Source organism: Arvicola amphibius, chromosome 6 (genome assembly GCF_903992535.2).
Source record: "Arvicola amphibius chromosome 6, mArvAmp1.2, whole genome shotgun sequence".
NCBI lineage: Eukaryota > Metazoa > Chordata > Mammalia > Rodentia > Cricetidae > Arvicola > Arvicola amphibius.
This window is the reverse complement of record NC_052052.2, coordinates 153,844,401-153,871,913: the sequence shown is the minus strand read 5'-3', so window position 1 is coordinate 153,871,913 and position 27,513 is coordinate 153,844,401. Positions and strand designations below refer to the sequence as shown.

At 47.1% G+C, this 27,513-nt stretch overlaps 1 protein-coding gene across 3 annotated transcripts in view; it reads left to right on the top strand.

Moving 5' to 3' along the window:
- The window catches only part of Spock1 (SPARC (osteonectin), cwcv and kazal like domains proteoglycan 1), a 454,175-nt gene that overhangs the window by 184,183 nt on the left and 242,479 nt on the right, over positions 1–27,513 (top strand). For 2 of the 3 annotated variants that reach the window (XM_038334016.1, XM_038334015.1), the window contains exons 2-3: positions 10,708–10,716; positions 16,805–16,850. In XM_038334016.1, the coding sequence (XP_038189944.1) occupies positions 10,708–10,716; positions 16,805–16,850 (55 nt within the window). The remainder of the gene's footprint in view (positions 1–10,707; positions 10,717–16,804; positions 16,851–27,513) is intronic. The other variant, XM_038334014.1, reaches the window with a different exon arrangement.

Sequence of the window (27,513 nt, the reverse complement as noted above, 5' to 3'; positions counted from 1 at the left end):
CATAATTCCTCATGTTGTGATGACCCCCAACTATGCTACTTCATAGCTATAATTTTACTACTGCTATGAATCATAAATATCTGACATGCAGGATATCTGATATGTGATCCCACCCAAGGGGTCCACAACCAACAGGTTGAGAACCACTGCCTTAAGTCCTTCCTTGGAGTTTTCTAGCCTCTTCCTCTAAGTAATCCACATCTGTGGACTGTAGGGTAGATTCTAGAATCTTCTAGAAGGGCCACAGCTCTCCAAGTACAAGTCCATACAAATACACAAGTGATTCTGGTCAAATGGATCTCCAGTAATCGGGGATCCTTCTTATAGGAACCAGGCTTGAGTGTGGTTGTGCTTGCTTTGTTCCTTCGGTGCAGGCAGTATCTTGGTGTCCAAGCAGAATGCTGTACCACTCCTATACAGGCATGAGAATGACCGAGCTAGCAGCCCACACTGTTCTGCGAGCCCCTGAGAGCTGAAGAAAGGCCCTATAGTGAATACTTAGACCCTGGCAGCTCTTCTCCAAGCAAAGGATGTTGCTTGTATTATCTCCTTATTACAAGGCATTGCCTCCTTCTTCCTGAGCCTGGCCCCACCGACAGCAGGAGCTCAGGGCCACCAGGAGCTAAGCTAATGTAGCCATTCCCAGCCAATGCCTGGAGACAGTTGGATTGACTGCAGTGGCAGCCAACAGATAATCCAAAATCCATCACACGCACATGCAGCTCCGGATCACACATGTTAAGCCCACTAATGGGATTACTTAAGTGGCACCTTATTTACACTTTCTCACAGGGCATAGGCGGCTGCTTTTCTGAAGCAGCCGTCACCCAGATTTGATTTCTCAAAGATCTCTGGAGCCTCACGGAAGCATTCATCCAGAGGAAGCCTGCAGTACGTTTATAAAACTCCATTATCAGCTTGGAGCAGAGGATAAACAGGGATCAGTTAAAACACGACCACCATTTCTGGAGCATTCTGCATGCTGGGCACCTAGCAGTAGGCATCTCTGGTCATGCTTCCAGGCACCTTGATGGTGTTGGCTCCCTCGTTACTCAGATGAGGAAGCTGAGCATGGGAAGGTGAAATCACTTACACCATGGCAGCAGAAATGACAGAAGAAGTTGCCACTTAGAAAAACTGTCATTGGAACATATATATATATTCCGATTTCCAGCTGGGAAGTGGAACCATTGATTTTGGCCCCAAGCTGGGGTAAAGAGCTGAGCTTTGTAGAAAGAGAGGCGTGGGAAACGGCCTTCTGAGGCATTGCTGGGCAGTGGGAAAATACGCTGTGTGTTGCTGCCAAGCCATTCCAGCAGGCCGCCCTGATAAGATGCCTCTGGTTCCAGCTGTGGTTTGGCGTGCCCTGCTGCTACACTGGATGAGGTTTCCGGCTCGGTTGCCTTATTGAATAGAGTCACAGTGTAGGTTTGTTGTAGATTTGTCAGCACGCCATTAGCAAAGGTGTGATTTCTGATATAAGCTCTGAACCTTTCTCCCTCCTGTTTGGGAAGGGGTCGTGGGGTCTGGGCTGGTAGGAGAGATGAGGGTCAAGCCCCGATTCTTCCACACCCTTCTATTCTTAATGAGGTAGCAGAAATGCCTGGATAAGAAGAATAAGTGGATGGGTGGAGCATTTTGCCACCCTGGAAACAAACTCATGGGAAAAGGCCATTGTTTTCTTGGGTTGCCTTGGAATTTTTTGGGCTTTTCTTTGACTTGGTCCAGGGGCCTCCGCATTCTTGCACAGTGCATGGGTGTGTGTGTGTGTTACAGTCTCAGGTCCTAGTCCACAGGGGTCTTAGATGAAGCTTTTAATGGAGTGTGGATCTTGGCAAGATAATTTCATTTCTCTGAGTGTGAAGGTCCCTTGGAGTATAATGTAAGGGGCGCTGCTTCCACTCTGCTCGCTCCAAAGACTTTAAATTAGTGAAACGAACAGGTAACCATCCAGCTTGTCTTCTTTTTTCTTTTATGAGACAAGGTTTCTCTGTGTAGCCTTGGTTGTCCTGGAACTTGCTTTTGTAGACCAGGCTGACCTTGAACTCACAGAGTTACACCTGCTTCTGCCTCCCAAGTGCTGGGATTAAAGGTGTGCACCACCACCTCCTGGCTAGATAACAACCTTCTCCATTTTGTAAACATTTTCTTAAAAAGATTATCTTTAAAAGCAGAAGCAGGAAGGAACCTCAAACCTCAGTTTTTCCAACCGTTGACAGCCACTGTCACCATTTTGAGTTTTCCGTAGTCCTTGTGCGTATTTCCCTGTCTTCTCTCATGGCCCATGAGCACACCTTCAGGGTGGTTGAGACCCTAGATCACGTGACTATGAACTTGACTGTGGAAGACATGCTATGACCCATAGGTTCTGGCATGAGTCATGCTGTCCTGGACTCCAGCATGTCGGTGGAGCTGGCCGCCCCGTCCCTTTGCATGCAGAGGATGGTGAGCCCTGGGAAGGTGCTTGTGTTACCTCCACTGTTCTACTGCCAGGAGCGGGTAACATGGTGAATGCTTTGCTCTTGAGAGTTCGTCAGGAGTTTATGTCTTCATAGTTCTGGCCATCATGTGGACAAACCAGCTGAGTTACTTCTTAAGGTTCATGAGTTATTTACTAGGTAAGGGACTCGAAGGATCTCAGACATAATAACTTCTTGTGCTCACGCCAGTGCCTTAAAGTATGAGTGCAAATAGAAAGATCCAAGCAATAGCAGAATTGCTCTGCTTTAGCTTCCATTCTTATGCATGCTCCCGCCCCTGGCAGTGTGTAAAATGCTACGAGTTTATTTACACAGAGCTTGGGGCATATTTGGTTTCTTATTTGACACATTTAGACTCTGAGACAGCTGAGACTTGGATTGTCAGTTTTCAAATAATAAATGAATAAAAAAGCATAAAATCATTCCGTGGCTTTGATGGTTGAGTGCGTTCCCGTCCCCCAACACACAAACCACCCATGGCCTAATAGGTGTGTCTGTGTTACCACATAAATGATCTCACTTGAGGGGTTTGAATTGAAACCATAAAGGGTTCTGAATTGAAAAGATGGGGGCCTGAGAACCCAGGCTGTCCACCTTTCCTCTGCCCTGTTCTCTACAGGCACAGCAGGATCATTTGAAGCCTGGGTGAGGACCACAGGGCATGCATTGCTGCTCCTGTCTGAGGTTTGGAAGCAGCACCTCCAAGGTCTTGATTTCCATAGCATGGTCATATGGCGTGTCACTCACTCTTGGGGAGCTGCCCTTTGGAGGGGTAGATACTTCCGCATTTAATGCAGGGCAGGTGCAGCTGGCTGGCAGTGTGCCTCTTGATGGGGAGCAGTGGCCAGGCAGTTGGCTCTCACTATGTTTCATAATGACTCACACATGTTCTTAACAGGTGGCGTGGGGACTCTTGCTGTTGGATCAGAAGGTTGGAGTCTGGGCTTCTTTGCCCTGGGGTGGCAGGTGGTGGGGCTGTGCTCTGCCTTGCACTTGAAGCTCTCATGGTAGTGTCCGTCCTGTGCACTGTTCCTCACCAGCATCTGCGGTAGCTGTGGAGTTCCCTGATCCTCTGGCAGGAGCAGGCTGCAGGTGCAGAGAACACTGAACAGAATCGGCTAGAGCTTCTGCTGTTACTGCCCTGGGTTCTGGAGTCACTGGCTTTTTTCTGATCCTCCTGAGCTGAGGACATTCACACCAAAGACTGTGCACATGGACTTGGGCTGGCTCCATACTGTTTGCAAGCCACCCTCCGCTGCACCCCACATAATCTGCATCTGGAATCTTCCTTGACCTTCGAGATCCAGCTTGTTGTGTCTTTCTTAGTAGAAACTGCCCTGCTTCCCTGGGGTGTATGTATGTGTGCATGTATGTGTATGTATGTGTATACGTGTCCACACATGCACATGTGTAATAATAATTAGTGATTTCATCCCTGTGGTTATTACCGCTGTCTCTATGACTGACATTAGTCAGGTACATTTGTAAGGCATCCTTACATTTCTGGTTCTCTCTCCTCTTGGGGCATCACAAACTTCATAAACTTATGGGTTATCTGTTCCTCACATCTGTTTTCTGACCCAGTATCAGGGCAGACATACAGCATGATCATTGTGCATTTAGAATGAACTTTTCCACCAGTCCCTAGGCTCTCACTGGGCTCCCTAGACTCCATAACAGAGCCCAGTGTGTTTAGAAGGCAGCTGGGCATGGGGCTGTTCCCCTGGCGGCTCGTCAGTGCTGTCTGGTGTCCAGGATGGCCAACCATAGCAGCCCAGCGGAGGGGAACAGGATCACTAAATAATGATGGACTAGCCTAGTATGTAGATATTGGGGTTACATTCCTACCGGGGAACTTGTGGGTGTTGTATTTTGGTATGAGAAAGATTCTCTTAGAGTTCTCTGGGCTCTGCCTTGTCCACACGACAGAAATACTTCTGCTCTCTGTAATGGGCCATATAAGAATATTCTTAACTGTGGAGTCTGACTGAGTGAGATGCCTCTGATCATGTCCCTAAGTCTCCCAAGTCTATCGGCATCTTTTCTCTGGAAGTTCTGGGGATGGAGGCCTGCTTCCCCCATGATGAAATTATTCTGGTCCCTAAGCCTCTCGAGTCTATCAGCATCTTTTCTCTGGGTGTTCTAGGGATGGAGAGCTGCTGCACCCCTGATGGGGTTGCCTTGATACTTTTCGGGTGACAGGTTTCTGTGATCCAGGTTTCACTGGCAGCTGTGTGGATTCTGAAAACAACATCCCCAGCACATTCTTACCCTCCCCCTCTGAGTCCCGGTTAAGTGCTTGGGTGTTCACGCTCTACTTCATGGAAACTTGTTGGTAATCATGGAGGAAAAGTTTGGGTCAAGAGTGTGAGACCATCCTTTGGCAGGCTTGTTTACTCTGGCCACCTCATGGCAGAAATAACATCACTGAACGCATTGCGAATTTCACAGAAGAAATCACACATCCTGGCTGTGGCACTAGTTTGGAATGGACAGGAGACCTTGATGGGATCTATTTGGGAGGTTTGGTTGTATCAGTGCCTCAGTGACAAGGTCTCAGGTCTCAGTGTCATTGGCAGAGTGGCAATAGGAAGTAGGACAGCTTGGGGACCCATTGAAGGGAGTCTTCATCGCTACCACCCCTACACTGTGGAAGTGGCAGGGCTAACAGAGGGCTGGAAGGAGCTGTAGCAGAAAGAGCGGGTGGCAGGTGGACACTTCAGAGACTCTGTGGCTGTGGGTTTCTGGAGGGGAGAGTGTGTCAGAATGTCACAGCTTTTGGTCAGCGTTTTGGTCACCACACCACTTTGAGTGGGGCTCCTGGACAGGATGGCAGGCAGCTGTCAGCAGCAGCACAGGACTCACAGGTGCAGGACATTTCTCCGACCTCATCCTGCTGGCTCTTGAAGCTGCTCTTCTTGGCCCAAGAGGCCATCATTATGCCCAAGAAGGCTAAACCTGGGTAGGTGAGGTTCAGGAAGCTGGGACTCGCTGCCCGCCTTACTGGGGCTGGACTAACAGGTTGCATTGCTATCCAGTCCCTCAAAGACCTAGTGAGGCATAGACTTCTGTTTTCCCACTTTACTGGTAGGAAGCCTCTGATCTGCATGCTTATCTCCACAGAGCAGACATGCCCACGCCCCTCTCCAGTGTCTCCACAGAGCAGACATGCCCACGCCCCTCTCCAGTGTCTCCACAGAGCAGACATGCCCACGCCCCCTCCAGTGTCTCCACAGAGCAGACATGCCCACGCCCCTCTCCAGTGTCTCCACAGAGCAGACATGCCCACGCCCCCTCCAATGCCCACGCCCCCTCCAGTGTCTCCACAGAGCAGACATGCCCACGCCCCCTCCAGTGTCTCCACAGAGCAGACATGCCCACGCCTCTCTCCAGTGTCTCCACAGAGCAGACATGCCAACGCCCCCTCTAGTGTCTCCACTCTTTATATCCCTTATGTGGTGCCACTGAGGGAGGCTGCACTGTGGCAAGAACATGATCTTCAAGTCAAGTGAACACTAAGTTCAGGTTATATTTCTCCTCCCCACTAACTATGCCACCTCCTTCAAAAGCTGCAGTGTCTGTACATGTGGAGTGCAGATGTTTATTGTACTTGTCTCAGACAGATATCGTAAAGGTCAAATAAAACAGCGTCCGGCCAGGTCAGCACTGGGCCACTCAGACTTGATGGCCCTTACCTGTTTTAGCAGGATCACTGCTACTTTCCACCTTAAATTTTTATCTGAACTTTTGATGTACGCTTCATTTTGGTCCAAGCCTTGGCCCTTCTCCCACTCATTGAACCTTTCTGTTGCTGTGACAACATACAGAAGTGTAACATACAGCAATGTAGAGAAGAGAGGATTTATGTGTTTTTGTTTATGGTTCCAGAAGAAAGAATCCATCCTGGTGGGGAACATTGCATCCACTTGCAGGAGAGATAGTTAGTTAGATAGACAGACAGACAGACAGACAGACAGACAGATGATAGATAGAGATAGATAGATAGATAGATAGATAGATAGATAGATAGATAGATAGATAGATAGATAGGTGATATATGGAATACAGAGAGATAGAGATAGAATGAGATGGTAGAGACAGAGATACAGAGGTAGACAGATACAGAGATAGAATAGAGATAGAAATTATAGATGATAGAGATAAAGAGTTAGAGAAAGCTAGAGATAGAGATGATAGAGATAGAGAATAAAGACATAATACAGGAGGTAGGAAGTGGGTTCCTCAAACTCCCCTCACCCACCACCCCAGTGACATCATTCCTCTTTGAGGCTGAAGTTCCTAAAAGTCCCATACTCTTCCTAAATGCAACCATCAACTAAAGATCAAGTGTTCAAATATATGGGGAACATGTCTCATTCAACACACACCAGATTTCAACTTACACAGGCAGTAAAGTCCACTTGTTCCTGATGATTTGGGGATGAGGTAAGGAAGCTATTGCGCACCCCAGAGCTGCACATCTTGACCCGTCCTCCCTGTGTTGTTATTCTGCTCCCTGGTCCCTGTGCTGCACATCTTGACCCGTCCTCCCTGTGTTGTTATTCTGCTCCCTGGTCCCTGTGCTGCACATCTTGACCCGTCCTCCCTGTGTTGTTATTCTGCTCCCTGGTCCCTGTGTCTGTCCCTGTTGCTATCACCTATTTCATTATTCTCCACTCCAGCCTCGTAGCCCGTGGTCTTGAATCTAAGTAGAAATGTGGGGCAGCTGCAGCATCCGGGGAATCAGGCAGAGGTGGGATCATCGTCTGCTCATTCCGCTCTGTTGATCCTCAGGTGTCTTAAACATAAGAGCCATATTGGCAGTAAGGTCCCACAGTGAAGCCACCCTGCTCAGCCCCAGAGACTGGCCTCTGTGGAACCACAGGAGAGCAGCCGTTGCTGCAGCACAGGTTGTAGATCGGTCAGGTGCCACAGAGCTAGGAAGAGTGTGGGTTTCCAAGCCAAGCAGCAAGTCAGTCAGGTACCTGTGGGCTTCTGGGACAAGCAGCATGCCAGTGAGCTGGATGGAGTGAGGGAAGGTAACCTAGGGACGATGGGAAGTATGTTTCAGGTGGCGAGTGGACAGTACGGGCAGTGTTTCAAAAGTTTAGCAGATTTTGTCCTGTTTCAGTAAAAGATAAAACCAAAGCATTCATTCCTGCCTGGAAGGAAGCCTATGGGCTGGAGTGTGACTGTAATGAGCTAGCAGGGGCCGCTAGGGGTTGGGCCCTAGGGGTTCTGTTAGCGGGGCTAGTCGCTCTGGGTTGTGCTCTTTAGGTGGTTACTGTTGGAGCCTGTGGAGAAGAGCTGGCAGTGCTTGTGGGAGGCAGGGAGGCCCTAGAAGCTGGGGCAGAGCACCTCCAGTGTTCTGTGGCTGGTGTGCATGCTATCTGTGGTGGCCCTGACTTCCCCTCAGTTACCTTTGCTCTGATTGAATTAGTGTTTGGCCTATTTCCTTTGTCCTATTGAGGGCTAAATTATAACCATCGAGGATGCTCTTTAAAAATGCCATGCTGGATGACATCATGATAAACTTGGTCCCCTAGTCAGCCTCTGCAGGGTAGGGTAGAGATCAGTGGGTAGAGTCCTTAGCTGCCCCACTACTTACAGGTGCATCGGCTTTCTTCTGAAATTACACAGGAGAACTAGTGTGGCGGAGGAAATGGTGTGATGGCATATAGATGGTGCCCCCTTCTTTCTTCCTTTTTTACATATTATTTTATATGTTTGAGCATTGGCTTGAATGAGTATGTCTGCATCATGTGCATGTAGTACTAGCAGTGGCCAGAAGAGGGCATTGGATTCTCTTGGAACTGGAGTTGCAGGCTATGAGCTGTTCATGTGGGAGCTGGGAACCAAACCTAGGTCCTTTGCAAGAGCAGCAAGTGCTCCTGTATGCCAAGCCACCCCTCCAGTGCAAGGTGTTTTGTTCTTAAATGGAGGCATGTTCTTAGAGGCCTGGTAGCCAGGAGTGGGGGAGTTATCAGGAATCTGTGATACCTGACAAGACTGAGTCTTGGGCCAGTTAACCTTTGTGCTTTGTGGGGTGTGAAGTTTTCATGCTTTAAGACAGCAAGGGTTTTGTTTGGTGTGTCGGTGGCGTGGGGACTTTCAGGGACCCTTCATCTGCATTCTCTTATGAGAATCACCAACTACATAGGAATTTTGCCTGTCACAGCCCGGTCTCTTTGTTAGGAGACAGTAAATCATATTTGAAACATCTTAGAGTATGTATGCTGTGAATCAGAGAGCAGTCCAGCGTCATAATTCTGTCTCTTTCTGCTAGACAGCTCTGCTCTCTAGATGAGGGTCACTGAACCTTAGAGCAGGGGCATGGCCTTTAGAGGTAGACTCGCAACTCAAGTTTCCAAGTCACACTGAATTATTTGCTTCATGCCGGAGACTAGTAAAAGAGCCCACATTGAAAATATTTTGTCATTATTTTCCATTATAATTGGTCTCCTTTCAGTCAAGTCTAGCTAGAAATCACATCATAGAAATTTTAAACAAGCCATTTCCACAGGCCCATTTGGTCCCTACGGCCCTGGGGTAGCGCACTGATGTAAAGTTCTGGAAGCAGGCATGGGAGCACTTGCCTGTGGCTTGTTATTTCTGGATGCCCGCCATGCTGGGTACTGTGATCATGGTAAGGCTCTAAGAGCATCTTCAAGGTAGGTACCAGTGATCTCGTTTCATGGAGAAGGAGCACGACTCGGAGAGGCCAGCATATGATACAAGGCCACTCAGCTAAGACTTGCTGGAGCAGGAACTCAAACCCACACCCGGTTCAAAGCCTGTCCTAGCTCCTGCTACCTTTGAATACATGGTACTGATTTCTCTCTTCCCCAGATATTGACAAGACTGCCTTTCATTAGCTCAGACAACCTGGTAGCTTTGCTAGGGAGGGCAAGGGTCTGGGTGGCATTGGTCTTGCCCTGTGGTTCATGAATTTGAGTGTACACCAAGGACCCTTTCATCATTTGCATCAGCAGAATGCAGCACGAATTCTAATTGGTCTTAGAAATAAAAACCTGGAGTCAGATATTAGGGGGTGAAAGCTGAAAGATCAAAGAAGCAGAGAAGATAGTCACCAGTTCTTACCGCTATGAAATGCTCAGATCGAATGGGGTATCCTGTCCCTACAAGTCCTCAGACTGAATGCCCTCAGTTCCTCTCTCCCCCCGCCTTATATTCCTCTCTCCACCCAGCCATATTCCTTCCTGTCTGCACCTTCCTAGTGTTAGAATTAAAGACGTGCGATTCCTAAATACTGGGATTGAAGGTGTGAGCTATCACCGCCTGGCTCCGTTTCTGTTTTAGACTGGAGCGATCTCGTGTAACCCGGGGTGGCCTTGACCTCACAGAGGTCTGTCTGCCTCTGCTGGGATTAAAGGTGTGTGCCACCATTGCTCTGCCTCTATGGCTAACTAGTGGCTTAGGGTTGTACCCTGATCTTCAGGCAAGCTTTATTTGTTAGATTACAAACAAGATCTCAGCACAGCAGAAGAACGTAAGAACGGATATAGAACACAGTTGGGAGAAGGAACCACACGCACACTTCCCTTTTCTGTTTGGGCAAATAATACCTTGGCACCCCAGTTTGAATGGCTCAATAGAGACATTAAGTCCCTGAGAAGGGAGAGCTCATTAAGGTAGTGGCAACTCTAATTGGCAGGGAAGCAGGGGTGGGGAGGTGGGGGAGTGTGTGAAGAAGATGAGTCAATCCTACTCACCTCACGTATTTCCCAAGGCTGGAGGTCCATGCCCCTATGTTTGAAGTCCCCTCCAGCAGTGCTGGAGCTTCAGGGCAAATGATGCCTTTTTGGAAATTCAGCTCTGTTGTTCTTGGCCTTTGTTGTTGTCTTGGGATGTTTATTGATTGCGCTGCTGTTGCAGGCAATGAGTCATTTGACATTCCTGCAGATGGGAACAGTGGGTGAGTGTCTGGGTTTCATCAGAGTTTTGCTAATTCTCCTGCGGTGTGCACAGATAACTGAGACATGCCCCTAACCCCCCAGTCATTACCCTTTTACCTAGGTCTTTTCCCGTGGGCTCTGTGGGTGATGGACCTTAGCAAAGGTGTGATGGTAGGCGGCTTAAAATAACTGGCCATGACCTTTATAATGTTTTGAAATTTTGATGCATTTATCAAAAATGTGTACATTCCTTCTCATTGTTTGATGTGATTCTTTTATTTTTTTCCCATTCATTATGCTTTCGGACTCAGGAAGTTGAGGTAGGTTTTGCTTTCAAACGTATGTAGACATAGTATCAAAATGGTTGCAAAATAAAATGTAAACTGTATCTCAGATCTTTAATCTCATGTTAAATATTTGCTTGCATTCAGCCAACCAGGAATCTAGACGTTTGTTTCTTGTGGGTATATGTGAGGGATGTAATTTATCAAATGTATATAAGCAGTCCATTGACTGTGTTATTAGTTACACTACAAGTACGATTGCCAGTTATTATCTGTATTTTACTGGTGGGTTATTTATTGAGAGAGCGGAGAAACCCACATTGCTATTTTCTAAATCATTCTGTCTAAAGCCTGCAGGACTTTCCACCAAATGTCAGACCAATTTATCAAAGGATAGCTCTATTCAGGGTGAAAGTGATTTAGAGTGTGTGTACAAACATCCGCCCACCTGTGTCTACACACACCTGATAGTTATGGGGATTTCTCAGGGGCTGCAGTGCTCTTGAAGCTAGACCGGCTGTCTTATAGATGAAGCGATTCATCAAGAATTTATCATGTGCTGTTGAGTGATACCCCAGGGAATAGGCAGGTAAGCCTACCCCAGCTCAGAAGTCACCCAGGCTCAGGCATGTGTGTATGTGTTGTAGGGGACAGAATCATACATGCACATTGAAATGTGCTACAGCACACAGCTCCTATCCCTGGTGAACCGAAGTCCCATGAGTGATGTTTAAGATGGTTCAGTTCTCTGTCTAATCTGCCCTGGGTGATCAGTTGGACCATTTCATTCAAAGTTCCCACTGGGACTATTCCTCGGTGCTGGAAGGGGCAGGCTTGGCACAGGATAGATCCACCAAGAGCATGTTGCTGGTTTAAAGACATAACAGGACTCAGCTCAGGGGTGAGGTGGTTGCATGTGGGGCTATGTCATTTCCCAGCAGAGGAGTGACTTTGCATCATATGAGTAGGTTGACTAGCAGGCATTATCCCTATGCATAGGTCACAGGGAAGTGTCCTATTGCACAATAGACGGCCTTACAAAAGCCTGGTCTAGAACTTATTTCTATTAGCCAGTTTAGGGAAACCTCTAACCCCAACAACCTACCCCCTGTCATTCTACCCAGTCAAATGGCGTGAAAGAGGGGTGACCTGGTTTGTATTGAGTCACCGTCAGAAAGTCTGACTCACATTCTTCATGGGCCTTTTCACAGGTGTGTGCTCAGCAGAGCCAGCCTCCCTCTGAGAAGCTAGTAACCTAGAAATGCTATGTCCCTAGGACAGAGAGACACCTTTCTCTGATGATTGACAGTGACCCCACAGAAGACCCCACACGGACTATTTTGCCCTTTCTGTACCTTGCTTCCTCTGCTCACGGCTTTCTGGTTCACCTCTGGTCAAGATAAATGAGGCCCTCATTTATGTTCCAGGCTGGTAATTTGTATTGTCTCAGGTAATCTTCAGATGGATCTGCAGGGTTCAAACAGTTTAGCTAAAATATGTATGAGGGAGAAATTATCTGTTTCATGTGCACTCAGTGTCTTTGATCTGTGGCATCTGAAGCTGTTGTATGTAATAAATTACCCCTCATCTTCATCTCCAGAGCCACGGCACTTGGGTGCTTTTGATTGGCTCTGCTCCCAGCTTTTTCTTGGAGTTGGCTTTAACCATCTCTGTAGCTGAAATGGGAAATCCCTGGAGAATATTGGGGCTAAATTGCATCAGCCATTTTGGGGCTGTACTACAAGGAAAGAGAAATCATGTTCAATTGTGCTATAGGACGAGCCCATCCACGGTGAGGGGACTCGATTGCTCAGAGTCTGCAGAGGCTCGGCATCATTTCATATTAGGCCGACTGCAGGACTTCTTTTAACAGAGTCGCGGGAGAATGCAAGGCTCTTGTCACATGTAAACATCCGTACGGGACTGGCTTCAGGGCCCCACGAACCCCAAATCTGTGAATGTCCACATCTCCGAAGTAAATTTCACCATGTTTGCCTAGAACCTGCTCACATCTCCCCCACCTAGTTTACATCACCCCTGGATTACACATAATAGTAATGTAGTGTAGATGCTGTGCAATACATAGAACGCACGGTTTGGGGGATAATTGTAAGAAAGGAAGCGATGTTCAGTGCAAATGCGGGTGTTTTTCAAAGACTTTTGGTACCTGGTTGAATCTGTTGGAGTGGCACCTAAGGTATGGAGAGCTGACTGTATTTATGGGTATTGTCATATACATTATGACTTGTGAATATGCACACATTTGTCATTAGATTTTATGATATGTACCATCTGATATAAAATACACATATGCATGCACTTATAGACAACTTTATGTATATTTGTGTATGTGTGTGCATATGTATGTGCGTGTGTACATAGGTGTGGGTGCATGTGTGTGTATGTATATGTACAGATTTTCTTTTCACAGGTGCTGATCAGAACAGAATATCTCTAACACAGTTAAAAATTCAGTTAATTCCTTTGCGGCAGCTATCACCAGCCATTCATTTTATGGTGCCCAGTGCTGTGTTTCTGGGGCTATTTAGCCAATGATTTTTGTCTCTGTTGATATGATAGCACGGTGCTACAATACTTGCAGGTCTCTGGTTCTTTGTCTGCTCTGAGCACCAACCATCCTTCCCTTCCTCCATCTTAGAAATACAACAATTGATTTACTCTCTGACGGTCAGGCTGGCTCTTCGGAGCATCTGAAACAGTTCACAGTGTCAGTCATCAGTCAGTTTACTCATTCTTGAGCCTCTGCTTAGACTGGTGGGTTCTTGGAGATTCCTAAGTAATGAGAGTTGGGTAGGTCCCTTATGGAATACCACGGGAAGATAGAATTTGCCTTTCATCCTAAGAATTGCTGAACTCCAGCTCAAGGCTGTGTGCCTCCCTGTCCAGGAGCCAACTCTCTTAGACCCTGCAGGGTAGACCATTAACTACAGATAGGGACCCACACTGCCATACTTGTTGCTCAGTGTGCACAATACATTAATGAGAGTTATTGAATTTAATAAATGACTGTATTTCGATGTTTACTTTTCCAGTTAGTCTTATGTCTGAAAATTAACCTGTTTCTGGGTCCTTGCAAGTTCCTTTAAAGAATTCTATCATTAGGTGACCACATTTCTGGTCTAAAGGCCAAATCAGACAGACAACCCAGAAAGTGCCTATTCATCCAGTAGCTTTCAACCCTGTCTGAATTTGAACAGGTATCAACTTTCCTGGGCTAGAACAATGGCAGAGACAAGGCTCTTGTGGTCCAGCTCTCTGCCAGCATTGCGACTGGCCTCTGAATTCCTGGGAGCAGGGATGGACTGTCACACAGTGCAGCACTGGGGTGGTGTGGGGCCAGGCACCCTGCTGCCGGATGAGTCTGCTACAAATCACGCAACCCCTGCATTTTCATTTAGACAGATAATAAAAGCCTGGCTTGCACAAAGTGTCTTGAGCCTCAGGGAAGAGACCTGCCCTGGTATTGGTGGAGTGACAGTTTGGGACCATAGCTAGCTGTCCTTAAGTCTCTCAAGGATGCCAATGGTTATTTGGGTGGGACTTGAGGATGAGCAGATTCCCAGGTGGTGTCTCTAGGTGGCATTCTTCACCCCTGGCTTTTTGTTACCTTGGAGATCTCACCTCATCAACTTTTCTCCTAGAGTGAGTCAACTGATGCAGCTGAGCAGTGTGGGCATCTATCTGTGCATGTTAGAATAGTGATCCCTCATGCCCTGACACCTCATATTCTGACCCTGACAGAAGACCCCCCTCCCCACTGTCCCATGCCCATTTCCCTAATGAGCTTTGTTGCATCGAGTACTTCACAGTGCTCATGACCTTGGCCTCTGGTGGAGGGTTTTCTACCAGCTACACTAAAATTCACAATAGCCCAAGCTTTGTGAGCTCCCAACTCCTTGGCCTGTGTTTTGGTGATCTTCTTTCCTCTAGAAGAAAGAAAGCAATCAGATGCAGGACGTAATTCCCCATCCCACTTGGCCTGCCTGGGCGAGGGGCCATTTGGAGGATTTATTTTCCATCATGAATTTTCATTCAAGGTATGCTTATACATTTGCAGTGATTAGGCAGTATTATTACATTTGCAGTGGGTTTTAAATATCCCAAGGCAGATGCCAGCTTTTAGAGGCTTTATATTTAAAACCGTGCTTTTCCTCCTGAAAGAAAACCGTAAAAACAGCAATTAGAGTTAACCTGCAAAGTGACAAGGTCCAGAAAGAATGCTTCACATTCCATCCAGGTCCTCCAGCGTACCGAATCATTAGGGAGTATTCTCTTCTCAGGACCTGCTCAAGCCTTTCTTGGACATCAAAGAGAATGTAACATGTGAAATTAAAGCAAAGGAACTTACCTTAGGCTCTAGCCCTTTCCTTGGACACACATCCTCCGCTTCCAGAGCTCCCGTGGATTAGAAGAGCACGGCCAAGTGAAAAGATTTCCAAAGACCCATAATGCCCTTGGACTTGCTGACACCCCCTTTGCATGAGAAGGGGGCATTGGTGGGCAGCCTGGACAGTTTGTTATCTTTGTCCTCTAGTGATGAGACCATTCCTTTTGGGCTGTCTCTTGCCTTGCTCTTATGAACAAGAGACTCTTCTGGTAACAGGATTGTCTAAGGCAAAGAGGATATTGAGCATCACACAGAAACATCGAGTGATAAACATCCCACCAACTTCCACCCTTTACCCAGGACCACTTAGTACTGGCTCATCAGCTTTTAGATAGCACAGTGCCCCGAATTTGGATTGTATTTAAAATAATAAGTGTGTGTGGGGTGGATGTTGCAGATAGATTATTCTAGACTTTCTCAGTGATTGCTCATGGGATAGATCTGAAGTCAGGTGATCATGACAGTCATGTCATAAAATTAAAACCGGAGCAAAGTGGACCAGTTCCTTGAAGTTAAAAATAGCTTAGTGCTGAGTCTCCGGGATCCAGGGGAGGCTGTTCGTGTTTGTTCACACTCTATAAAATGGAATCACTAGCCATGAATCAATATGTTCTGATTTAACTCTAAATCCAGTTTCCTAAATTTTTTTGTGGGGTTTGGTGACCTCAACAAAGATCTAATATTAAGTCAGGTAACTGATTGAGGAGGAGGTCAATGACATCCACGGGAGATCATGTGGGAGGTGAGCTGCATCATAGGACAGTGGGGACAATAATTTAAACTAATCGTGTGCTTTGATGTAAATTAACTTCTCCAGAAGGGAAGTTGAGGGCTTGTTTCAGACAGCCTTTTGGAGGTGTCTGTGATGGGTGGAGTACCTGCCCCAAGCCACACAGCTAACAGACTATCAGCTGGAAAGGGCCAGATGCCCTAGAGGTGATACGGTAGGCAACGCAACAGTGTAGCCTTTCTGGCTTGCAAACCACGGGTGTTCTGGGCAGGGTGAGGCCAAGGATGCTTGTTTGGAAGGGAGAGGGTTGCTAGAAGTGAGGAGAGGTTAACAGAACCCTGAAGAACCGAGTGATGTGGTTTCTCGCGGTTTCAAAATAATGAAGAACCCACCCTGCCAGGTGCTTGATGCAGACTGCACGCAAGAGTGACGTGGCTGTGGTTGGAGCCGAATGGACTCCATCCCTAAAACTAAAGACTTTGCGCTATGCACCCCAGGGGTGTTCTAACATTTGAATGGTCCCCTGGTTTTAGGCTCTGTAAGTGTTGGAGAACTGGAAATGTACACCTCAAGTTATATGTCTCCATGTAAAAGAAATGCTGACAGTTAAATTATCAGCTGTTACAAACACAGGGGCTTAATCGTAAGTGAGAGCCGCCCAGGCATCACCTACAGTACAGCTGATAGCAGATACACCTCACACGTAGGAGATGTCTGGGCTGATATGTCAAACCAAGGTGAGCAGAGCTGTTTCCATACCAGGCTGAGATGTTTCTATAACTCCCAGTGTTTAGTATGTACAATTTGAAAGGCGAGAATTGGAGAAGTAAACTGACATTTTTTTTTATTGCATTCTCATGCTTGTTTGGGGGAAGATTTGTAAGCGTTGAGGGTTCTCCACTGTGTTTTGGGAAGCGGGACAAGGCAGATTTTATGCAGGGAGAGGCCTCTGATGTCTGACCTTCATTTCTACCTTTCTTTCCTAGGATGACTATTTCAGAAACTGGAATCCCAACAAGCCCTTCGACCAAGGTAAAGGATGCATCATGGGAAATACCGACGCATTCTCTCTTCCTTGCATATCTCTCTCTCTCTCTCTCTCTCTCTCTCTCTCTCTCTCTCTCTCTCTCTCTCTCTCTCAGAAGCTACCTTGCTTTCTTATTTTATTGACTTTGGACCCTGAACTAAGTGGGGGTGATAGAAATTATTTTATCCAGTTGGGTATTTGTCTGAGGTTATTTGTAGACAGATTTAAACATTTTTTTAAAACTTGAGTCAGCTAGTGAAATTTGATTGATTTTGTTTAAAAAAAATAGCAGAGTGATTATCAAGCTGTGGGGCTGGCTATACCCTGACATTTTACTCATAGAATGTAATATGCTGGAAGATGTTCCCTCATTAAATGAGGGAAAAAAGAATAATTCTGGGAGATTTTCAGATACTTGAAATCGTTTGTTAAATGCATCTTTTTATGGTGTTTATTTTTAAAAACAATTTACGTATTGTGTGTGTGTTTCTGCGTATGTGTTTCACACATTTACATGTGTGAGGGTCAGAGACAACTTTCAGGAGTTGGATTCCCCCTTCCCCCATGTGGGATTCAGTATCACAGTTCACTGGGCATGGTGGGAAGTGACTCACCCCCTGAGCCATCTGACCAGACACTGTCCTTCATGGTTTCTAGTGAGAAGCTGTTGTAGTGTCCACTCACGGGCAGGCGGTTGTCCTTGAGTCCTTCCCATTTGTCCCAGCAGACGTGGAACTGTTTCCATGGGGGCAGATAGAAGTCGCTATGTCCTTGTGTGATTTACTGGGACACAGCAAGGGCTGTCCTATTCCTGCTGTCCCTTGAGTGGCAGCTCTCGGCACTGACATCACTGCTGAAATGATGCTAAATTGTGCTGTGGATATATGTGTGCCATTAAACCTGAAACTCAGAAGAGACACCATACTATGCATGTTTCCCAGCGCTCGTGATTCTGAGTCACTTGCCCTGGATGCTGCTTTTTCTCATCAGGAGAACTGATGTTCAGGTTTTCATGTGTGTTTATCCCAAACCTTGAAGTGCTGCATCATTTTGTTTATTCATTCCCACCTGCCTTTATCCATCCATTCATCTGCCTACCCTGGGAAATTTATTGCGCTCTCACTCTCTGCACAAATGCGAAGCCGAAAATCCAAACAGAGGGCAAATGAAGCATGGTTAGTGTCCACCCGAGGTGCGAGGAGAGAGTACGGTCATGATTTCCATGGGATGTTTTAATGACTGCAATGCAGGAGTGTGCAGGGAAGAGAATTGTGGCAGGGGGATTGTGGGGCTGTATATTCGAGGGAAGGAGGAAGGGTATGTGCAGAGTGCTCCTTTGGAGGCTTTGCCTGGGACACACTAAATCACCCCAACAATTCACAGTAGCATATATAAAGGGATTAGTCATTTATGCTAAGCATTTACTTAACTCAAGTGTTCTTAGAAGACCTAACCTTCATTTATGAAGAATACTCGTGATGCAGAGTGGCACATCCCCAGCTTGTGTGTGATGGGTGAGTCCGTCCAAAGACATCTGCTTCAGGCTCTCGGTTGTGACAACGGCTCAGCTGTGGGGCACCCTGAGCTGCTGCTTCATGCTAAGATGCATACATACTCCTCCAAGGATCCCAGTAACCATCAAGCTAACTTCCTCCCAGGGCGTTCAGACAAATGTATATTCCATGAAGGGAAGACACATTTGCTTTTATTAATACACACGAGAGAAGGGACTGTATGAAGGCAAGTGCCGTTTGCCATCTGGATATATAAATGATTGCTTGCCTTGTTCTGATGGTCACACAGGGATTTTGAGTCCCAAGGGAAACATAGCATTTAAGCCCACTTAGGAGAAAACTCCTGACAAGAGTTTTTCCATTGTTCTGAGTGGAGCTCTGCCCTGCCCTGCTCTGCTTGGAAACATAGGTCTGCTGATACTTAGGTCTCTCCAAATCTCATGATGCTCAAGGGTACAGCGGAGAGTCCTTCCTAGTCCCTCTGTGTGGCTGCCGTGGTCATGTATAGACAGCGCGGGAGAGCAGCGAGCAGAGGGTAGCCTTCGCTTACAGTATTAGCTCCAGCAGATGTCTTTAAATACACTGTGTGGTGCTTAGTAGAGATGTGATGGAGGATTCTCATTGGCTAATAAACAAACTGCCTTGGCTTTTTGATAGGGCAAGATTTAGATAGGTGGAGTAGACAGAACAGGAAAAAGGAAGTGAGGTAGATGGCTCAGACAATTGCCCCGCCTCTTCTCTCTGGGGCAGACTGCCATGCCTCTCCTCAGGGAGAGAGATGTGATGAAGCCAGCTGCCAGGTCAGACATGCTGAATCTTTCCCGGTAAGACACCACTCGTGGTGTTACACAGATTATTAAATATGGGTTAGTCAAGATGTGAGTAAGAGGCTGGAACTAATGAGCCAGGCAGTATTTAAAAGAATACAGTTTGTGTGTTGTTATTTCGTGTGTAAAGCTAGCTGTGCAGGATCCAGGCGGCCGGGAGCAGGGCGGCGGGAACGCTGCCCGCAGCTCATCACTACAGAGATGGGTGGTTACTGATGGCGCTGACACACACGCTGAAATAAAAGCCACAGGCACAGATGACATCGGGCATCTCATCCTTGGGAAAGCAGGGGAATCACTGAACCCCAGAGGACTTGTAAGAAACATGAAGCCATTTCCATTCTGTCCTGATTTGCTCTCTGATGCTGTGATCAAACATCACATGATCAAAATCATGTGGAGGAGAGGGTTTATTTGGCTTACATGTCCACATCATTGTTCATTACTGAAGGAAGCCAGGACAGGAACTCAGGCAGGAACCGGGAGGCAGGAACTGACAGAGACTGGGGAGAAATGCTGCTTACTGGCTGAATCCTCCTGGCTTGCTCAGCCTGCTTTTTGTACAGCTGAGGACCACCAGCCTAGTGACAGTACCACCCACAGTGTACTGGGCCTCCATGGAAATGATTAATCAAGAAAATGCCCCACAGACATGCCCAAAGGCCAGTCTGATGGAGGCAATTCCTTAACAAGAATCCCTCTTCCCAGGCAACTTTAGTTTGTGTTGAATTGATAAAAATGAACCAGATACTATCCTGATCTGAGGAAGGGTTGAATACAAGGCTGGGGAGGTGGCCCCGTGGGTATAGTGTCTGCTGTGTGGATGGGAGGAGGTGGCCCCGTGGGTACAGTGCCTGCTGTGTGGATGGGAGGAGGTGGCCCCGTGGGTACAGTGCCTGCTGTGTGGAGTGAGGAGGTGGCCCCGTGGGTACAGTGAGGGTACAGTGCCTGCTGTGTGATGTGGGGCCTGAGTCTGGACTCAGAACGCATAGGTGCAGTTGCAAACCTACAGTCCCTGTGGTCCTGGAGTGAGATGAGAGTCATCAAAAGCTCGTGGGCAGCTAGCCTGCACACAGGGGCAGAGAAGACACTCTTCCTCAAGGAAAGTGGACTGCAAAGACCAACATGGAGGTTGCCGTTTGACCTCACATGCCCACTGTGTCACATACATACCAGTACATACATGCATACATGTACATGCATACACATATATGCACACCCCCACATACACACGTGGACACACACACACACACACACACACACACAGTCCCCAGAGGGAGAAAGAGAAAAGGAGTAATCTCAAAAGAAGGTTTGTGCCAGGGAGACATTTATTTGGCACAGAAGAAAGTTTTTGGAAACACTCATTTTGTTAAAGCTGCCTAACGTTTAATACTGGTCATAGGAACAGAACAAAAGAAGGCCTCTCTGGTGAGACATCCCTGGTCACACAGGTGTGGAGCGTGTGAGCACTGATTGATGGGCACATGCCATGGGTGTGAGCAGGGTGAGATTTGGCTCATCGATCGTAAGCTGGTACATGTTCACACAGATGACACGGCTCCGTCATGGTTGTTGTGACTTTCTTAGGCCTCAGCTTGGCCTCATATAGTCTGTGGTTTTAGTCACACTTGCTCCCCATCGCTGCATACTCGATCTTGCTGTTATCAGTTACCTCCAGTGTCGTGTCAGGAGTATCCCATTCTCTTTCCCAGCTGATGGGATGGGCTTGATGAGGACAGTTGTTCATTGAGTCCGGAGGAGAAAGGAAGGGATGATCTGTGGAGCTACAAAACTGTCATTAAGGAAACAAGAGTATGACTGGGCGTGGTGGTGCATGCCTTTAATCCCAGCACTTGGAAGGCAGAGGTAGGCAGGTTTCTGTGAGTTCAAGGCCAGCCTGGTCTAAAAGAGCTAGTTCCATTCCAGGATAGCTAGGGCTAATACACAGAGAAACCCTGTGTATTAAAAACGGAAGGAAGGAAGGAAGGAAGGAAGGAAGGAAGGAAGGAAGGAAGGAAGGAAGGAAGAAAGAAAGAAAGAAAACAAAAAGGAAAGTAAAAAATGTGGTTTTGGGGTCCACAGAATTTGGGTTAAAAGCTATGAAGCAAATTCTAATGAGTTACTTCAAAGGTTCCCAATTGTCCTTTTATAAAAGGAACACTGAAGTTGGTTTGCAGTGTTGCTTATGGAAAAGCTGGATTGCTGCTATTTTATGGGGGTGAGGAAGGTTTTGCATGTGTGTAATTAATTGCCCACATTGTTATGCTTAGAATGTAATTCTGATGACTTGAAGATGTCTCAGAGTGATAGAGCACAGATCTACTTGTAGATGTGGTTCACTGAGGAACGAGCCTGGTGGTCTACGTGGGTACAAAGTCCCAGCTGAAGAAACAAACTGCGTTAGGAGGTATGGCCATGAGACTCATCAGGGGACTTGTCAGGGGCAAGTGGACTTTTGTCTAGAGAAAGCTGTGGGTGTCCGTGACAGCACACGGCCATTGGCCTTGAGAATGCTGCTCCTTCGGCAGTGAGTGCTTCATTCTGGTCTAGCAACCCAGCAGGGGCTTACTCTCAGCCTATGCAGGTGACTTCAGAGCACAGCAGGAGCATGCAGGAACAGATCTTCAGATGTAAAAGAAGCCCTAGCCACCTGCTGTCAACTCAAATGGCAGGAAAGAAGAAATCCCTGGAACTTTGACTTGACAGGTTATCCCAGCATCCCAATAAGCTCAAATCCGGATGCATCACAGAACCATGCAAGGGGATTTTTTCCAACTTGAGGAGAGGATGGTTTCCATGCTCCAGCTGCCTTTGGGGTCCCAGAGCCCTGTGAGGGCTACAACATGCTGTGTCGCTGGGCTTAAAGAGGTATGGGAACAAGATGGCTCACTGATGAAGTTGGTGGACTTCTTCCACTTAGATGAATCTGCAAGTTTTACATTCTGGATGAGCTAGAGATGTAAGTCTCTGTAGTCTTCTTGGCATAGAATTTAACCTCCCTCTCCACAGAGCCTCTGATTTGCATTCATTTGGCTTTGAAAAACAATTTTTAAGGCTTCATTCACTTTCTCTGAGCCTGGGAACTGTTATATTTCAGAGGCAGTTTGCCTGGTTTGTGGGAGGCAATGTAATAGTTTGCCCCTGGCTGCCTCTGGTTTGCAGGAACAGGCTTCACTTTCCCATTGCCACACAACTTCAGAAAGATGTTCTCCCTAACTCAACACTTCTGATTTTCCTACACCTCACTCCAGATAAGTTCATTCTCTTCTCCCCATTTCTTGTATGTCTTGACTCTGACAATGAAATAACTATTTTTTTTTAAATTGGAGTATTGATTTCTAAATGTTGCAACTCAATCCTGGCAGGGAAGAGAACATTATTAATTCAAATATCCGTGTTCTTGGGTTTAACTCCAACTCTTGGCTTTGATTACATTAAAAGTTTGGTCTTACCTCTTTGTCTGACTTTGCCTGTTTGTTTTCCCAAGAGAAATAAATCATATTACATGTAGATATGTAATATTGGTATCTCAGGGAATCTCTCTTGGTCCTGTCTCCCATTTTCATTTCCCTAAATATGACTGGACTATTACTTGGCTTTTCTTTCCATGTCATCTGAACATATGCACAAGGTGTTACATTAAATCATGTATTTCACAGTAGAAACCAGTGTCTCTGTCTCTAGCATGCAGAAGGCACTCCAGCATACCGTTTGACATTTTGTTTTTGTAGTTGTAGATTTAGCAATTCCTTTACAATGTAACATTTCTGCAGGTGCCACATTTTATTCAAGTTCCCTGTTGATGGATGGCTACATTGTCTCTCTTTGTTTTGGTGTGGGGTACTTTTATTAACAACATCAACAGGCGCACAAAGACTTTCCTGTCAAGCCTTTAGACCTGCAGAGAGTGGCGTCTCCCAGAGGGAATCTAGGATGGGATGTCATAGTGGCTAGTTTTATGGCAACTTGATACAAGTTGGAGTTGTTTTGGAAGAGGGAGCTGAGGTCAAGAAAATGTTCTTACAGATTAGCCTGTGGGCAAGCCTGTAGTGCATTTTCTTAATTATTGATTGATGCGGGAGGACCCAGCCTATTGTGGGTGGTGAAATGCCTGGACTGGTGGTCCTGGGTTGTGAAAGAGCAAACCAAGTAAGCCCCAAGGAGTAAGCCAATAAGCAGCGCCCCTCCATGGCCCCTGCATCAGCTCCTGCCTCCAGGCTCCTGCCATGCCTAGGTTTCTGCACTGATGTCTCTGGATGATGGACCATAATGTAGCTGTAAGCTGAGATAAACCCTTTCCTCCCCAAGTTATTCATGGTCATGTGTCTTATCACAACAATAGTAACCAAAACTAAGACAAATACAGCCATGCCAGTGTTAAAATGGTCAACTCTGGCAAAATCCCTTGGCCTTTCTTGACTCGAGGTTACCCGTCACTGATAGAAGGCTTCCCCTTAGCATTTCCGGATGCTCAGTTCTAAACGGGAGCTTCCCTATGTGTTTTCTCATAGAAGAAGGAAAAATGAAGCATTCAAAATGTAATGCTTTTATTTTAAAGTTACAGGTTTACCAATGAGGTATGACTATAACTTCAATAAAAACCAGTAGAATTAAATGGGCCTTTTAACCACCAGGGTAGGGAGGGACATGTAGTGTAAACAGGAAGAAAGGCTCAGGCAGGGGCTGTTTCTTGCCTCAGAGTCCTGTGGGAACTTGCAGCGTAGTGGAGGAAAGGGGAGGGGTGAAGGGTTTCTGGTTAGACCTTGCTTATGCCCCATTATGTAGTGGCCCCATTCACACCCTTGGCTCTCTCATCCACAGAGAGGCACTAATGTGCAATTCCATCTGGACAGACATTCGTGGAAGTGGCTGTTTATGCTCACAAGGGCCAAGGGGCTGGCTCAGGTAGAGAATCTTCCTAATGAGACCATGCTCTTTCCAGTCTTTTCTGTTAGGTGCCATGTGCAGGCTCCTCATAGTCACACAGTGCTGGGACAGATTGCATAGGATGCCCTGGGACTGCTTCCTAGGGCCAGTGTCCCCAGAATTCAAAACACCACTCAAGGTTGTGTTTCCCCTATTCAGGTGGGATAATGAAGTCATGAGGATAGTAAAACTCACCTTGCAGTCATGGGCACTGTGGCTTCCATGTACGAGCCTCCCCAGAAGGTCCAGTCTGTTCTAAAGTCATGCTGATCACTTTCCCCCAGACTTATGATATTTGATGCTAGTTTTTATCCAAGGGGGTTCTACTACTATTCCACCTTCTGGGTAGGGCAACAGCCCCTGGATCTGTTGTGTTTGTTGAGCTGTAATGAACCGGCTTTGGCTTAGGTGAATTCTCAACAGAGTAAAATATGTCAGCTGAATTTTTTTTTAAAAAAATCCACCTATAAGGCTGGTTCAGCTTGCTTCTTGGAGAGTGCAGAATGGATTCATGTTTTTCTCCATTTGCATAGAAGGGAGATAGCTACTTAAGAAAATGCTAGACCCACTCCATGCCTGAAATCAAAGCATTTTATTTGTTAATACCCTCATCTGTGTTATATAGCATGGAATCAATGGAGACCTGCACAGTGTTCTTTTTACATAGTCACTGTGTCCCCAGGAGGTAATGGTGTCTGTTGGGAAGGTGCTGGCTCCTCAGCTTTGGAGACTGGCTTCCATTCCTAACTACCCTTCAGTAACCCTGCGCAATAGGACAGGTGTCTGCCTTCCTGGGCCTGGGATCCGTGTCTCTATGCTAGAGCTTACGGGGTGTTTTATACCTGCAATGTGAGAGATCTACAAGATGATTCAGCCTTATAATACAGAGCTCAATGAGGATGGATGTATGACTGACGTTTCGTCTCTGAGCCTCGGCTGTAGAAGGATCTGAAGGCCTGAGTGTGAGCTAGGTCTGTCAGTCACCTAGCCGAGTACTTACTGTAGGTGCGTCCCTCATTACAGTTTGCTCCCTAGACTGAAACCTGGTAAATATGACCAGCTGGAGGGTGCCCTAGAAGGTGCCCCAAAGAAGCTCTCATGGCCAGGGGAGCTCAGGTCAGGGGTCATCAGTCTTTCCTGGGTGATGTTTGGTAGAGGATCCCAGAAGAAGTACCTGGTGCCTTCCTAAAGATGACCACACATTGGAGGAGAGCTGCACTGGAAGCACATGGTGGGGAGGAGTAGTTTCTGACTATGATCACATGGTCAGTCAGGGTTATAGAGTCCACCAGTGTGGGAGACTCAAGGCTGCTATGAACAAGCACAGCAGAGTGAGCCAGCTACTGACATCATCAGAGTGAGCCACTCACATGTAACTGACATCATCAGAGTGAGCCACTCATAAGCCACTGACAGCATCAGCTGACTTTTATTACTCATGCTTCTAGAAGCCACAGCCTAAGCTCCAGGTGGCTGCATGTTGGGTTCTGGCAAGGGTCTCTGTTCAGTTAATAATTCTTAGTTTTCCCCCAGTCTTCACAGGGAGGACAAAGCCAGGGCATCTTCTGGGATCCCACAAAGGTACCAGTGCCATTGATTACCCGTAGAACCTTACAGTCAGCTTCCCAGAATCCCCGCTGCCGGAACTCTCATCATAGGCTTTAGGACATCACTATAAAAACTTGCAGGGGAGACAGATTCAGTCCCCCTGCATGCCCCCAGGCAAGATGTTTCTCTTAAAAACACTCCTCTTAGGAGATGTGAGAGAAAATAGAATCCACTGCTGGCTCTGCTACTTCATGCTCCGCCCCTCCCCCTTTCCTCTGATCTCTTGGGCACCTGGAGCAGGTGAATAAACAGGGAGAGCCAGTGCAGTCCTGGGAAGCTGGGCCTGTGCTGCCTGTCATGAGGGCTGCCAGGCTGGACTTGATAGCAGAAGGGAAGGTGTTTGTGTGTGGAGCTTCCTTCTCTATCTCTGCCACTATGGGTTCTTAAGGTCATACTGGAGAGCCAGCATTCAGAAAGGAGGATTCTCACAAATTTGAGGCCAGCCTGGGCTACAGAGTGAGTTCTAGGCCAGCCTGAGTAATGATATAAACCTCTGCATCAAATTACTCAAAACCACAACAGTGGAAAACAGTGCTCGATGAGGGTCCTTGCATCTTGGGGCTGTTTGTTGGTACTGTCCTGCAGGGAGCCAGTGGCCCTGACTAGACTTTGTCTTCTAGGTGTGTGTGTCTGTGTGTTTCTGTGTGTGGGTATGTGTGTGCATGTGTGTCTGTGTGTCTGTGTAGTGTGGAGCACAGGTGATAGCACCTTCCCTGGACTGTGCTCAGGGATCACAAAGGACCATGAAACAAGCATTGGAGGCTGAAGCCTGGGCAGCGCTGGGGATTGCTGTGTCTATGAGGCCCCTTGTAGCTCCTAGAGGTGATTTTACACACGCACGCGCGCATACACACACACACACACACACACACACACAAACATGGTGCTATTGGTACTGAGGAAACCTTCCCAGCCCCAGCCTTCCAGCAGAGCCTGCTTGAGCTGGTGAATGCCGGAGACAGAACTGACTTTCCCAGCTATCTGGGCAGCAGAGGGCTGAGCAGTTCCTGGCCAGGGGTAGCTGTTTATCAGGGTCAAGAACTATGTGGATGGCCTCAGCAGCTCCTGCTCTTCACTTCAGATCAGGTGAAAAAGGTCAAGAGAAACCTTTGCCGAGGCAGGAAGGCTCCAATTAGGTGGGAAAGGCTGCATTTCTGTTGCTGTTATAGACTACACTGACAAAACCCAGCTCAGGGACGAGCGAGTCTGTTTTCACTTACAGTTCCAGCTTACATAGGTCATCATTTTGGGGGAGTCAAGGCAGGAACTTGAAACAGCTGGTCACATGACAGTCCTATTGAATAGCACAGAGGAATGCATGCATCCATGCTTAGTGCTGGGCTAACTCTGCTCTAACACAGTTGAGGGCCCCGAGCCAGGGAGTAGTGCTGCCCACTGCCAGGCTGGGTCTTCCTGTATCAGGTAAGGTGATGAAGGCAATTCCATACACACACACACACAACACACACACACACACACACACACCACCACCACCACCACCACCACCACCACCACCACCACCAGTAAATCTCCCATTGAGACTCCCTTTCAGGTGATTCTGGATGGCACCGAACTGCCCATTTAAAGGAACCGTTGTATTTGTGCTGGCTCTGGAGACATCCCAACCCTAAGTTTGCATTTCCTACTGTTTCTCACTGCATTCTGCTCCAGCCACATCCACCTCCAGCCTCCCTAATGCTAAGACTCCGTGACTAATGTGATTGCCACCTCCTGTTGCAGGGAATGTTCCATTTTCCTGCAGACACCTACTTTTTAGGTGTGTAACCAAATTC